The 15,926-nt window shown below is 34.7% G+C and overlaps 1 protein-coding gene across 1 annotated transcript; it reads right to left on the bottom strand.

The window, feature by feature from the left end:
- Positions 1 to 65: 65 nt before the first annotated feature.
- On the bottom strand, positions 66 to 7,839 carry LOC101205689 (importin-4). The gene is made up of 21 exons (XM_004146216.3): positions 7,442 to 7,839; positions 7,101 to 7,233; positions 6,705 to 6,841; positions 6,574 to 6,619; positions 6,152 to 6,364; positions 5,510 to 6,007; positions 5,292 to 5,426; positions 4,973 to 5,188; positions 4,799 to 4,888; positions 4,471 to 4,715; positions 4,286 to 4,374; positions 3,802 to 3,842; positions 3,468 to 3,498; positions 3,261 to 3,383; positions 2,947 to 3,164; positions 2,760 to 2,855; positions 2,131 to 2,243; positions 1,774 to 1,909; positions 1,559 to 1,663; positions 509 to 827; positions 66 to 415 (listed from the first exon to the last, which is right to left on the bottom strand). Exons 1-20 carry the CDS (start codon positions 7,714 to 7,716, stop codon positions 627 to 629), a joined length of 3,141 nt encoding a protein of 1,046 aa, XP_004146264.1. The 5' UTR covers positions 7,717 to 7,839; the 3' UTR covers positions 66 to 415; positions 509 to 626.
- Between the last annotated feature and the right edge of the window lie 8,087 nt (positions 7,840 to 15,926).

Below are 15,926 nucleotides of genomic sequence, written 5' to 3'. Positions count from 1 at the left end.
TTTCCTTGCTAGTTTCAACTTCCAATACAAAACACAAATTTCCATTTAAATAAAAAAAGATAAAATATACAAAACAAACCACAACCATATATTTTCTTTAATAACTCAATCTCAATGTAAACAGCTTAACCACAAAGTGGGGAAAGAAAGAATAAAATCACTATTGACTATGGATGCATTGCAAAATTCACATCCACCCAAAAAAAATAATAAAAATAATTAAACAAAGCCTCTCCTCTAAACCACTTCACACGCTAAACTGGGAAGAACACACGATGGTAAAAAAATTATTGAAACCAAGAATAGGGAAGAATATAACAGAACATAGTATAAAAACAAATGAATCTAAACAAAAATGGGTATCGTCTCCAGGAGGAGAAAAAGGAAAATGGCACCCCGAGTGCCAATGAGCGACCTGTACAATCGAGCAATGGTTTTAATGTTAAGGAAACAAACATAAAAATGTAGCAGAAATATAAGCAAAGGAGATGGAGATATTTCAACATACCTGATGGAGGAACTTTTCATCTTACGAAGTTTGTTCTCGAAATGATAACTTTTTGTGGGAAAGAAAGCTTGTTGAAAAAACAAGTTGGATAAGAGGAAAATGCAGTTTGTAGGGATTGCTAGCATTTGGGGGCATACGCAGCTAAGGCATTTGCATGCGCGGGAGGGAGATTGCTCAAAAGTGGTTGCATTTGTTGACCATAGAGTGAAAGTAGATGTGAGAAAGCTCTGCCTACTTGAGCTTTAACTTCTGACGTTTCAATAGGCGATGCCACAACATGAGCAAAGATATTAACCAACTCCGGAACCAAAGAAAGGATCTGCAATTGGCACCATAGTTAGCAGAACTATATTCAACCAGATTTCTTTTTAAATATTTAACAACTTAGTTTGGGTCTTTTAGTTCATCTCAAATTTGATTAGCCCTCCAATTACTATTTGTTTGCCTTTTCTCCACGCTTTCCGGTTTCATACCTCTCTATCTTATACTTCAAACATCGTGTTGGCCGTTAATATATTAGGCCACCTAAACTTCTTCCACATGTTATCCAATACAAATACAATTTAGGTCCTATGGCAAAGATAAAGTAAAAGGTTTATGAAGACTTCCCCAAATGTTTGGATACACGAACGGAAAATATCGGTAAAACTTAAAAAAAAAAAAAATCATCTAGGTTTTTTTCCTTTGTACTAATGACCTAATGACCTAAATTTTGGAATTTGTAAGAGTGTTTGCCCCAAACTATAGAAAGTAATGAAGTATGCATAATTTCCCTTGTGTACAAAAACCTTTCCCCCAGTGTTACTGTGCACTACGGGAGACTTGAGAATCCAAGATTTTCCTGTTTGGGGCAATTTTATATAAAAAGACAATTCAACATGGTATGAATTTCCGTAAGAATCAATCACAGGATCAAGTGTTTCCTAGTTATCCGATGTAATTGAGTGGCTAACAAAAAGTTTTTGTTCCTGAATTATCTCCAAAAAACAAAACTGTGCCCCCCATAAATAAGCATTTTCAAAGCATACTAAAGACCAAGAGAACAAATACCTGAGGATTAGATGACAAAACAAGAGTAGACACACAGCCATAGACGGACATGGACTCCTCGTGATCTTCTTTTAAAGGTAGAGCTTTCAGAAAAACTTGGAGTACCTAGGTAACAAGATCAAAACAAAGCAGCTAAACAAAACATCTAAGCAAGTACCTACAGATGCAGAAGGAACAAAACTGGGTGGAGGGAACAATAGCCTAAGATAACTAACCTGATTCAATGGGACAGCTTCAGGGTGCACCATTATCATTCTTGCGACTGCACCAGCTGCATTATCCCTAACAGCATTGTCTGACTCAGATTCCCCAAATAATGGGTAGAGTCCACGAAATATATCATTGTAATATCTGATATTGATTAAGAAAAAAGGTGGGGCTGATTATAAAGAAGGCTCAAAGCAAAAAGTTGAATGTGGAAAATAATATATAAGCATATGATTCAGTACAATGTAACAATATTAAACTCCAAGGTCTCCAAGGTAAGCAACACAAACGCGCTATTGAAATAATCAAGACAACATTAACAGATGAAAGTAAATAATCCAATATAATTGCATAGACAAGGATACTTCAAAGTAGACTCGCCCCCATTCTTGCAGAACTCTCCAACACAAAATGCAGCATTCCTTCTATTAGTTGCCTTTGATGATGCCAGTTCTTTGAGAACCAAAGGCATTACTTTCTGAAAGTTACGCATAGCATTAGAAAATAGCCACTTGAAACGTTTTCAATCGTTTGCATGTCTTTTGAAAAAAAATATTTTTAGGTGAAGTTGGAAAGATAGTAGTTAAATGTTTTTCCTAAACGTACTGCTACTAGAGTATTTTTATCACTATTCTTAGAAATTTTCAAGCCACTTTCATCATTGAAATCTTGGATTCCTGAATGCTTCTAATTAGTGAAAAACATTTGTTTTTTTAAAGTCACAATTTAGTATTTTCACCAAATATTATCAAATTTTCTAGATCACTTAATGGAGGTGTTTGGGCCAAGGAGTTGGGAAGTGTGGAGTTCACTCCTTGTTTGGCTAAAGGAGTTTGTGGGTCCACCACTAGAAAACATCAATTTCATGCATTATTAACTCCCTATATTGTTGCCTCATGAGTAACTCAACTCCTTGCCCCAAGCACCTCCTAAAATAATCGGTCCACAACATAAAGAAGCAAAATCAAAATTAACTGTGGTAATCAATAGTTACATCAACATAAGTAGCAATTGGAGCCCCCATGTCCTGGGCTACTTCAGCAAGACAGGCAACCACCATAGTTCGATCTTGAGGAGGTCGTGAGACTCTCTGGATGAACACAAAGGAAAATTAGGCAACAGTTCATAAGTTACTCGCTTGTAAATCTTTTAAGAACTATGAAACCCAGTAGCTAACTCACCGAAAATTTCATCAATGGTTCAAATAGGTTTGCAAAGATGGGTGCAAAGTAAGAGCCCATGGCCTTTGCGAATGCGGGAAGCAGATCAGACACTGCATCCATAAGCACTTCATCATGTTCAGTATCATCCTCATCTATTTCACCATCAGATTCCACTTGCTGACAAGCAGATTCCTCACGAAGCAGAACTAATGTTGCATCAACTAGCCGAGGCATATCTAATGTTTATACCATAACAACAAACCATAAGAATCAGATAGAATGGGTCAATAAAAATTCATCACAGCAATCTGAGACTTAATACCAAAACTTACAAGGTTCCACTGCAACATAGCCATAATCCTTGATAATGTCAGCCATGCTTGTACAAGCTTGAGCAACTACTTCTTTGTCCTCATCTTCAACCATGGTCTTGATATAAATATTCATCACAGTATCTAGAACAAATGAAGAACTTAATTGCCACTCCAACAAAATTAAACATGTACATAGAGTGCCATAGCATGCTCTGACAGTCTTACCAAAAATTTCTTTTGCCTTTGTCGATGCATCCTGAACAACGGGGAAAAAGATGAGGAAAAGTGAGAATACAAATAACACATCATGTAGGAATAAAATTTCCTTGTAAAAAAAGGTAACCAATATCCTGTCTTGTTGAGGGAAGAAAAAAGCAATAAATTCATACACAAATGCCAAAACACAAAAATATGTAAAATTAAAGAATTTAAAATTCACCAATAATTAACCATCAAATATACAATTAATAAATTGACGGCAAAAATGGGGCACGAAACAACTATTATGTGCATATGTCTAACTCCAAATGTGAGGAGAGGTGTGTTGATAAGTACTCACGTTGTAACTTTGGGAGATTGCCTGAGCTGCTTTAAGAATATCTGCAGTCGCATACAATGAAAATGAATAAAAACGTAGTTACCATAATAAACAGCCCTAAACAAGTATAAGATATAAAAACGGAAAGAAGAATAGATCCAAAAAAAATAAAAAATAAATAAATAACGATAATTAAGAAGGTTACTGATTCCCTCACGTTCTAGTCCAAATAAAATAAACGGAAAACATAATAAACAAATAAAATAAACGGAAAACATGATAAACAAATAAAATAATTGGAAAACATAACAAACAAATAAAATTTATAAGCTTAACACTAGTAATGCTCCCTTAGCATTTATTGTTTATTATAAATAAGTTGCACAGAGAATAAAGTCTAAGAAAAGAAAAGATATATTTACCAACCATAAAGAATAACTTGAAAAAAGACGAGCTATCCAGTGGCTACAGAATAATTTCAAAGAAAGAAGAGCTAACAACTCACGTTCCAAAGAAATGATTGCCTGAAGTCGGACATCTTCATGAAAATATCCAGAATGTCGAACCAAAATCTTTAGTGTTTCCTCCAAATAGCTTAGTATGGTTAAAGAACCCAAAATAGTAATTGATGACAGCGGGGTTCCAGGGGAATTAGAAAATAATAATACAAAAAACTATGACAAAGGATACGGAGCATAAGAGCTCTTTGTGTGTAGTGCAAACAAGCCAAGAGCTTGAGTTGCTGCTGCCTTTTCATCCAGCACCCCTGTCCTGATACTAATGTTTCGAACTCTGGGCTCATCATGAGCTTCATCATCAGATGAAACTCCTCCAAACCCATTTACATTTTCATCATCTGATTCATCTATATCTACAGCAGAGCCATCATCGAGATTGCAAGAAGAGAATGCGAGGGGTACAACATGGGCAAGATACTGTTTTCAAAACAAAGTTCAACTTCAAAGATACTGTAAATATAAGAAAATGATTGGCAATGAAATCATACAAAGATAATTACCTTCACAAATCCATCATCCAAAATTTCCGCTACATTGCTGAAGAATCCATGAGTATACTCTCGCAACTCGCTGAAGTCCAAACCAAAACCCTAAGAGAATAGAATGGATGGATTAAGTCTTTGAAGGTAAAAAGAGAAATCTAGACCAGCCAAAGACAAGAGCTTATGCATTACAGCAATTGCCGCCTCAATAAAAGGAGGTAGAATCTGTTCCATCCGAGTTCTCCCAGCAGACATGGCAACTATTCCAACCAACTCAGTTGCTCTTGCTCGGGAACATAGCTCCTCATCCTTGGTAAGGACCATAAAAATTTTCATCAACTCCAACACTCTCTCAGCATAAGGCAAGAAAGCTTGTTCTGCTGCAGCTGCTACTGAACCGATTGCAGACTGTAATTCATTCAACAAATTTCAAGTCATGGAAATATATTTGATCACAGAAGATTAAAAATTCATTGCAAAGTCTCTAGATGGTCATGGAAATATGCTGTACCATGCATGTTTCCTGCAGGTTTCGGGGGCTTGTCTGAAGAGCAGACAAAAGTTTACCCATCAAAGGATCAAGAAAAGGAAGAATTTCCTCGCCCATGTTCTCACAAAATGCAGCCAATGCATAGTATGATTTTTCCTGCAGATGAAAATTCACTTTCACTAAAAACTTGTGCACAACTTCAATCATGACATAATTTCTCCTCCATGGATCCACCATACCTTCACTTCATCAGAACTATCTTCAAGGGCATTTAAAATGCAAGGAAGCACACTCTCATAGAGTGACACTATTTCTGGCTGTAAATGCTCAGCAAATTGACCCAGGGCAAACGATGCAGCCCCTCTTACCATTTGTTCTGGGTCCCTTAATGCTCCAAGGACAATATGAAGAACTGGTTCTAACTTACTCTTTACATGGTCTGCACAACCTTCAGATATGACCCCTAATGATGTTACAGAAGCTTCACGGAACTTTGGATTTGCACTTTGACTGCTAAGAGAAGCAAATTCAAGTACAGGGGGAAAAACGTGCTTTGGTAGATTTAAGGCCATTGTATCAATAACCTCAGCAGCAGCTCGATCAGAAGCAAGATCATCATCTCCGTCAGATGACTCTGCAAGTAATGGGCACATAACTTGTAGCACGGGAACAATCAATTTATGCTTTTTCAGGGAGTTGGGCTTATACTTTGCCAGCCATGAGATTATCTGAATTGCCTGGGATTGAACAAGGAACAGAGACAAAGAAAGATTAGGGGTAAAAAAAACAAGAGAGAGAGAGCACAAAAAAAGCACTCTCTCTTGAAAAAGAAATTCCAATTTATTCTTTTTTCTGAAGAAAAGATACATATACAGCCCTACCTGATGACGGGTGCTAGATTCCAAATTTTGGCTAGAACAAACTTCAAGTGAAAATTGAACAATTGATTTAACAGATTCCCCAAGAAGTGGAGCAGGAGATTCAATTAGTTCATCAAATATCTCAAAAGCTATTACCGCAACATCCTCCTCACCATTAGCAAGGCATTGCCTTGCAACATTTAGAATGCTGGGAATGAACTCCCGAAATTTGACCTGCATTGATAGATATGAGTGAATGATTGTGAGCTGGAATAAAAATAATATAGAAGAGCCCAGGAAACATTGATATTAGAAATGACACCCAAAGGAAATGATAAAACAACTTGAAAACTAATGCACTAAGGAAACCAATTATATGCCATCAACAGGGGGGGGATCACCAGAAACTCAAAATAAATTAACATAATCATATTCTGGCTTACCACTTCCGCTCCATCATTAGTAAATTCCAGAAAAGAACCCACTGCCCTGAACATTAGAAGAAAATATTTATGTAAATAAGAAAGCTACTTAACGGTAAGAAGATGGAGCAAGTAAAAGACAAAAACATTACTTCAAAGCAGCAACTCTGACACGGCTGCTAGTCTCATCCTGCAAGCACTTGAGTAGGAGAGCTTGCAAGTCTGTAAAATGTGGTAGGAAAGTGTTTCCAATCGTTTCTGTCAGGGAGCTTAATAGAATCAAAGCCACCTACTAACACCAAGGGAATCATACATTTTAGTCAGCTGAAACAATTGGATTTAGTCCATACCTACTACCGCGTTTAATAAGACTTCAAATCTTCAATGAACATGAATCACCAGTAAAAGAACAAGAAGAAGATACAAAATATGCACATTCTAAAATTATTTAGTCATGTTGTGAACGTAGCTGGTGCCTTTGAGGTACGAGTAAATTCACATTGATTGATTGGACATTGGTAAAAATTTCTTGTAGGGTACGAACTTACTTCTCTATGATCTTCCTGTGCACTCTGACTACATTGGAACAGAAAAGGCAACAAGTCCGGCCAGTCCCCACCCGGGACAGCATATTTTGCAACAATACTTACGACATTTGCACTTGCTCTCCTCACAGGTGGACTGCAAGATCACCGGTTATTTGTCAATAATAGAAAACACAGACAATCGATAGCAAAACATACAAAACAAAAAACGTTCATTAAAATTTCCAAAATAGAAGATAACGAATGGTAGGAAGAGACGAATTCCATGAATTGGAACAAACCCAATTCCCTTTAAATCGAATCATTTGGAATTGAGAACTCAAAATGAAAAATCGAGAAGAGACCTGTGCTCCATAGTGATGCTCTCAATCAATGACTGCTTAACAAGCAGCTTGAGTTCAGGAGAAAGCTTAGCCCAATGACCGGTGATCTTCTTACGGAGCAAAACAGCAGCTAACTGGCGGACGTTGGGAGTCTTGGCAGTGCGGAGGTGCTGAATAAGAGCAGGTACCACCTGGGGATCCTTGGCCAAGCGCTTAATCTGCTCTTCCGCTTGCCGGCGGGCATCATTGTCGGGCATAAGGAATTGAATGAGTAAAAGCTCCAAAGACTGAGACATGGTGATTGTAGAAAGAGAAATTCCCGGTGACCGTAGAAGAAAATCTCCGGCGGAAGAGGCGGAGGGGGAGATGTGGGTTCTCCAATGGAGGCTCTTTTCCGAGGGTTTTTGGGTTTTGCTTCATATCTAAGATTTTATACGATACGAAAGTTTCGGCGTTGAACTGTACTCTACTCAATCGCTCTAATGTTACCCTCACGCGCCGTTAAATGGTAATTGCGATCTGTCGTTCTTTAGTTCTTTTTCTTTTTTCACTGAATTTATACACCAATGGGCCTACTCTTCCCAAATATTTACATGTAACTGTAAATATTAGATAATCACGTATTTATTCTTTGTTATAGTGTTTACTATTTCATTCTCAAATTGAAATAGTTTACACCATAAATAGATGGAGGTGTGTCACCTAGACACTCGTCGCTTATCTCACCGTGAGATGACGCAATGAACGTCTAGTAAGCAGAACAACTCATCTCATCCTGTAGCCTTCGCCTCGAACCTTAGAGACTTACCCATCACAATGGAAAAGTGTATAACCTTTTGACTTACTCCATTGCTTAGCACTTTTGTCATAACAAAGAAAATCATTTACTTAAGCGGTTACGTACAATTAACAAGCAACAATATAAACATAACTTTTTTTTATTAACTTAACACTTTACAGAGAGTTCACACTTGATGGTTACATTCCTTTCCTCGCAAGGCATATAAATAAAACCAAAGTTCTAATCCCACACGTCTTCCTTCATCCACTGAAATGTTGCTCCTTATGACAAGATAATTAGGTGTAAGGACCCCTTTCTTATCATTCTCCTCAGTCGTCCAACAACAATTTTAGGTACAGTTCTTAGGGCATCCTTTCCCTGGCCGAGTCTTTTCACACTCATCGTCTTTGGCCTCATCAACCTTGAAGCGTAAGACAGTTTTTCTTCGATCTGAGCTGGAGCCTCTGACGTTAAGGAGTGAAGTTCTTCCCCGCTAACTCCTTAAACGTAAGATAGGATGACACGACCTGCACGTCGCACAAGTTTACATAACAACCCAACTTTCTCTCCTTTACTTGGCTTCTATGCTTGACATCCATTCCTTACTTGGCTTCAATGTCTGACAACCTAGGGAGAAAAAACTTAAAATTTAAGTCAAAGACTTCGTGAGTGATGTGTTTAGGAGATACCTTTTAGAGGAATACAACAAGTTAATAATAAAAAAACTTAAACCCATAAACACAAGTATTTCACAGCATCAACACAAGTTTTCAATGCAAAAGTACAATACAGCGAGCGCAACAGTGCCACACACTTCAATTTATCAAATATTCACCATTCACCGTTAGGACCTGGGATTCTCTCATCCACATCTAATTTTCTAGAGTTACGATTCACTTCACCAGCGTCACACATTAAACTTGAGATTTCCATCAGCGTCTGCGATAGACTTGAGATTTCTACTAGCGTCTCGTAACAATCCCAATATCATACCTAGGATTTCTTTTCACCAGCATCTCACATTCCATTCCTTGCCTAGATCTAGGATTGACACTCGCCAGCATCTAGCATCAACAACATATAACACATTCTCGCTCAGACCCGGGATTCACTTCCACCACATTTATCCGCCTAGACTTGGGATTCACTTCCACCAACGTCTCGCGTTAAACCTAAGATTTCCACCAACGTCTTGCGAGAGATCAAACACCATTACTTGTTATACAACAACACCAATATCAAACAGATATATTAGCTCAACACATCACATTCAACACATAAAATCAATAAGATACAACAAGCATCAACGAAAGGATTATAAAAGAAAGCTTTTCATACAAACACTCATAAAATACTTTTTTCGCTTTAAAGATCATAAATTACAACACTTCGGTGATAAACAACATGCATTCATTTAGAAAAATCATTTATTCACAAACAAACAATTGTTTATAAGGATCACTCACAACAACACTTAGCCTAAACTCTTTCTTCCTTTGGCTTTCAGACTTCCTTTTCTTGTTTAGTGGGTTCCTTCAACTGACTTATTAACACACCAAAATCTCCTTTCTACAACTCAGTAAAATGTCTTAGCATTTGCCCTTTCTTCCGATCTTTGGTCCTATTTTTAACGACCTTTCACATCCAAGGGTCACTTCCTCGCTTTACATGTGTCACCTTTCTATTTTGTTGTGCTATATAGCCAACTCTAACTCAACATGTAAGCTAAACGTCAGTTACAAACAAACACTTCTCTTGAGATGCCAACCTTATCTCCTTGAAAAGCTAAACTTCTTTAAAATTGTCTGACTTTCTTTTCAGGAAGCAACATACATTTACTCTCCTAGAAGGTTGTTTAGTCACCCGAGGACCATCTAGTCACCTCAACTGAACACATGCCTCATTGCCACACTCTTAGTCGTAGGTACTTTTCTTCGCATAACTACCCCAATTGTCGAGTCCTTAGCATTAAACGCAAGCTTCTTCATCATCAGCAGCCTCAACATGTTACCTACTTCCACTCAATGGCTCTTAGACTCAAAAACTCCTATCCACATCACCTTTTCTCCAATCACATCCTTCTTCCCGGAATGCCTTTTTCTATACTTGGTCAAACTAGCCTAGTTCCTCTTCAACAGAACTTTCTTTTAGATCAGGGCCTCACACAAACACATATTATTATAAATTAACTATATTAAAATAACTCACCTTATACACCAAACACCCCCTAAGAATATGATATTCAAGTATTTGGGTTTTTAAATGTCTAAAATAATTAATGTATGTTTCTTAATATGCTAGATAATTAATACTTGAAAATTAAATGAATGTGTTTTATTAACTAATTTGTATAAAGAAACCAAAACTAAATTATTATTTAATAAAATGGAAGAGAATAAGTAAGGTAGTCATAATAAAATGTAATTGTTTAATTCATTGAAATGTCAATACATGAATATTTTTAAGAAGTTTTTCCAAAAATAGAACAAATGAAAAAGAAATATTTACATCTTATAGAACAATTTTGAAAACGAAAAAGTCAGAAGCTCACGACATGAAATAACAAAAATATCCCCGGATTAATCCACACATGCGCGTGAAAAACTTTTAATTTAAACGATCGTATAATAAATGATCGTTTGAATCTATCACTTATCTATTTGGGATAGACAGTGATAGTGGTATATGTCTGTCTATCTGAGATAGATGACTAATCGTTTAGATATTGGTACCGACATCTAAACGATCTTGGTACATGATCTTGTATCAAATCTAAACGATCTTGGAGAAATTGACAAAAGTAGCACATTTTGTATTTTCGTTTTTAAAAGTAGCACATTTTTTTAAAACTCGTAAAACTGTTTTTCTTGGTCCATTTTGGGCAAGATCGACTACCAAGATTTCTCTAAAATATTAAAATTTCCAATTATCGAATTCTTTTGGATTATCTTGGTGCATCTCGATAGTCATTAGACCAAGATTCTACAATTTCTCAAATATTTCCATTTTTTTTTTATCTTTTAAAAAAAAATATGGATCTCATTTTCCAAAAGTTTACGAAGAAAATCTAAAAACTTGATAATCTCCATTCTAAAAAGAAGTGAGTAAAGATTTGGGAAGATTTGAAAATTTATTAATCTCAATTTTCTATTCAAATATTCTCAAATCTTAACCAACTTTTTTTTGTTCGTAAAATTTGAAAAATAAACTTATGCGAATTTTTCAAATTTTAAAATAACTAATTTTTTCTATAATCTTTCACAATTTTATATCAAATCTTAACTAATTTTCTTCCGATTTTTTTTATGCAATTTCTCGAATCTAATAAATGTGTTCCGTAATTATGTCGACAAGATTATCATAGAAATCTTATTTACAACAGTTACGTTTTATATAAAATTTGGCAAGATTACTAGAAAATTTGATGAGAGTTAGGTAAAGTATTTGATTGATCTCAGATAAATTTGTACCGAGGAAGTCCAAAATTATCAATTGTTTAGGCTTTCTCGATACAATTTTTTTTCGGAATTAACCGAGATCCATAACTTTTTTTGAAAAGATAAAAAAATTAGTTAAAGATTGTTGGAATATTCATAAATATTTGAATAATTTTTTTAAAAAGATAAAAGAAAATTATATAAAATTTGTGAAGATTTGAAAAATGGTAGAATCTCGGTCTAAGGTCTATCAAAATGCACTAGGAAAACTAAAAACAATCAATAAGTCGAAATTTTTTAATATTTTAGAAAAATTCTGATGTTCGATCTTGATCGAGATGAACCAAGAAAAACATTTCTACGAATTTAAAAAAATGTGTTACTTTCCAAAACGAAAACCAAAAGTGTGCTACTTTGCTAATTTCCTCCAGTTTTGGTACAAGATCTTGTACCACCAAGTCTAAATGATCTCGTACTACATCTAAACGATTTTAGTACAGAATCTTGTACCAAAATTATTTAGATATTGGTACACGATCGTTTAAATCTTGGTAAACGATCATTTAGATCTATAACTTATCTATCTGTCTATCTAGGATAGACTGATTGTTTAGGTTTTGATACACAATCGTGTAGTGAAAAAAGAAGATGAGAGATAATGAAGAAGGAAGAAATTCTAAAAGATGAGATGAAGAAATAGCGAACGAGAATAAATGAGAATATAAAGAATGAGAAGTAATAATATGAAGATGTGCATGCATTTAGCGCAAAAATTCAAAACCAACAAAAGCAAATATGAAATTAATTATGAAAATACAATGGTGACTTCATGAGCTTTTTTTTACATGAACCGTGAATATTTTTAGGTTTATTCTATATATATGTAAATTAACCTATTTTTAAAGGATATTTTAAAAATAGCAAAATATTAAAACTATTTACAAAATATTGTAAAATTCATTAAACGTCTCTCTAGTCAATTTAAGATTTTTGCTATATTTTGTAAATAGTTTCATTTTTTTCTATTCATAATAATAAATATAAATTAATTGAAATATTAATAATCAGGACAAAATCTTATATTAAATAATAAATAGTTAAGATAACATAAAATATCGATAACTAATCTATTATTTGAAATTTATTAAGTCCCAATATTTATATTAATAATTAATTAAACTTAATAGTAATATGATTAATTGATATTAGTTATTAATTAACTGGGGCATTAAAATACATGAACAAAACTTTTTACAGCTTTATGACGCTGGCCAGCGGTGTGGCCCCATTGAGCGGTTCTAAATCGACTTCCTTTTTAGGTCGCATATTTTTTTGTGCAGGTAGCCATTTTGGACATATGAACACTTGTTTTCTTCATTTTTTTTGCCCTATGTTCACCCTACGAGCCAAAACGCTGAGTTTTTATCTTTTCCACCATTAATTATGAAAAGGTAAGATTTTTGTTCTTTCTAATTTTGACAATTTTGAAGTATTTTGATAATATGATTGAAATTTCTTGTCTACAGGTTTTACTCTTGATTTATTGATTATTATGAATTATGTTTTCTTGTTATTGATTGACAATCAATGCTTGATTGTGCAATACCATGTTTTAGATTATTGTATAACAGGTGACATATAATTGTATATGTCAATATGCAAGAAGCAACATGTTAGATACGCTTGTGATTAGTAGTCAAAAAAAAAAAAAAAAAACATTGTTCTATTCACCTAGGGAAACTATATTAGAAATTAGAAAATTATCCCAGCGTAATCACTAAGGCATAATGCAATTAGTTAAATTGATTAGGATGCTTCTCGTCTAATTAAGTTGACTAATTTGATATTTAGGACCATTAGTTAGTTTTTATAATCAATTGGGCTAGGTATAGGTAAGAAGTTAAAACGTTTCATTTGATTGCATTTCTATCATTTACTTTCGTGTCTTTACTTATATACATTTGAATCTCAACCCCTATCACCTTAATTAACTTTGAGAAACTAATCTTTGTGCTTCCTAGGGAATCCATCTGGTCTTACCACTTATACTGCTTAGTAGTATAGGTAACATTGTTCAATATAGTATAAACTTCATTTGACTGACCATTTATCAGAGACAGTAAAATACTACATCAAAATATAAATAATCGTAAGATTGAAAGAAAATATGCTCAATTTTCAAAATTTAAATAATAACAAAGTATCCTAAGTGATAACTATGCAATAATTATACACATCATGGTTGTTTAAATCCTACCAAATTCTAGTCAAATTTTTTCCATAAAAGATTAGAAAAGAAAACCTAATAAAATAATTATTTATTTAATTTGGTAAAAAGATATGTACTCGTATAAGAACAACATAATAGTAACAACTTGTGTGTCTATATCAATTTAAAGCATCAATCAAACTCAAGACTTTAAGAACAACTAATAGATCCTTGAACTTTAACTTTAATTTTTACAATAGTGTAATTGATTCATTAGACAAACAAGTCAACAACCTAGCACATAATTGAATGCTCATAGATGTAGCAGACATTTAGGTCACGTTTACCTTTGTAGAAATGTAATAGATCAATGAGAACAAAAAAACTGACCTTATATGTGATTACCTTTGGTGTTGTTTACTTATGTTCTGCATTTGTATTAACATATGAGGCCTACATCCAAATCCATAATGATATATCACAATCTGATTAATGAGTTGACAATACTCAATCTGATTAAATCTAAGAATAGATCCTAAACTCTAGATGTTATTACTATTACAACTGAAAATCTATCAAATTCAAGACATTTACTGTTATCGTTATTTTTACCGCTTGACCCTCAAAGTTAGAGGTAATAGTAACAGTAAAATTGAAAAAAAAAATCATATTTTAAGTAAAGGCAATAAAAAAAGCAGTCCAAAATTACATTTACAATTAAAGAGCATTATGCTCGATCCATCAATGAAATTTCACTATTGTAAGCCCTCAACCTTCAAATTTTTTCATGCATTAGATATCTTGTTAAATGTTTTGTTATTGTTGATCTCGTATTTGTAGGTGCCATTGTAAGATAGAAGGAAAGGGAATCAAATGTTGAGCGGCCAAAGTTTAGTTTGTAGTCAACATGTGTTGTAGGTAAGTGATGGTCAAAGGAAGGAGGTTAGTTAGTCGGTGGCCAAAGATGTTGGTGAATGATAGTTAAGTGGGCGTCTAAAAGTAAGACTAAGACAAAGATTGGGTGACCTAACTTGAAGCTTAATTTGGGATTAAGTGTAAACTAGACGACACGACTATGTGAGTTAGGCGGCCAAATTTAGGGTGTTGTATAAGGCGTCTTGAGTAGTGAGAGTATAAGTGTGATGCTTGGCATGTGGCATGATCAAGCACTTTAAGTTGTCACTAGGCGACATGTTAAGAGTTGACGGGGTATGTCAAGGCTATGCTTGTCCAAGCCTTTTGCTTGTGGCTGCATGCCCGTTCCCACCTCATTTACTATTGCTTCATCGTATTTTAGTTTCTTCATTTTATTTTATTTTATTGTAAGTGACATCTCATACATTAGCATATGCAAGCCTATCACATCTCTTTTTGTCCAGAATGTATTATATGAGGGTAAGACTTATCACCATACCTTCACACCCACAAATTATAAGATATAAAGTTATTATCCCTTATTGCTAGCCTTGTAAAGTCATCTCTTTTCTCAAACATGCATGCTTTCAAACATTTGCGAAAACTTTTTCCTTTAAACTCGTTTTCTAATTTTTTTTTATCAAGAACAAGGGTAGAGGTTTCAAAATACACCCATTATGTCATCGATTATTTGGGCTTGGATTGACTGACTTGTTCTCGAGCAGGAACAAGTGTCACACGATCGCCTTGTGATGCTTTCAAAAGTGCGACTATGATAGTTGGTATCATAGCTAAGTCAGCTCATGAAGTTAAGAAGCTATAATCAATGTCATCTACAAAACAGATGGTCGAGTCCTATGTTGACGGATTGATCGAGATAGAGGAGTAGATGCTCTATGTAATTGAAGTCCCTGATCAAGTTCCGTTCTTAGAGACTTGACTAAAGGAAGCCTATAATAAGGTTGACGAAATCGACATGGTAGTCGACTTAGAAGGAATACCCATCAAAGAATTGATGATAAGAGTTGACACTATAGAAGCGAAAGTCGAAAGACCTGTTAACCTCGAGTGTGGAGACAACTTAATAGGCTTTGTTGCCCATACGGAACAATAAGTAGAAGAGTTGGACGACTCTTAAAAGTTACTCATGCAAATGATAAATGA

This window comes from Cucumis sativus, chromosome 3 (assembly GCF_000004075.3).
Source record: "Cucumis sativus cultivar 9930 chromosome 3, Cucumber_9930_V3, whole genome shotgun sequence".
Classification (NCBI taxonomy): Eukaryota; Viridiplantae; Streptophyta; class Magnoliopsida; order Cucurbitales; family Cucurbitaceae; genus Cucumis; species Cucumis sativus.
Note: the sequence above shows the minus strand (reverse complement) of the source record. Positions and strands in the feature narration are given on the sequence as shown.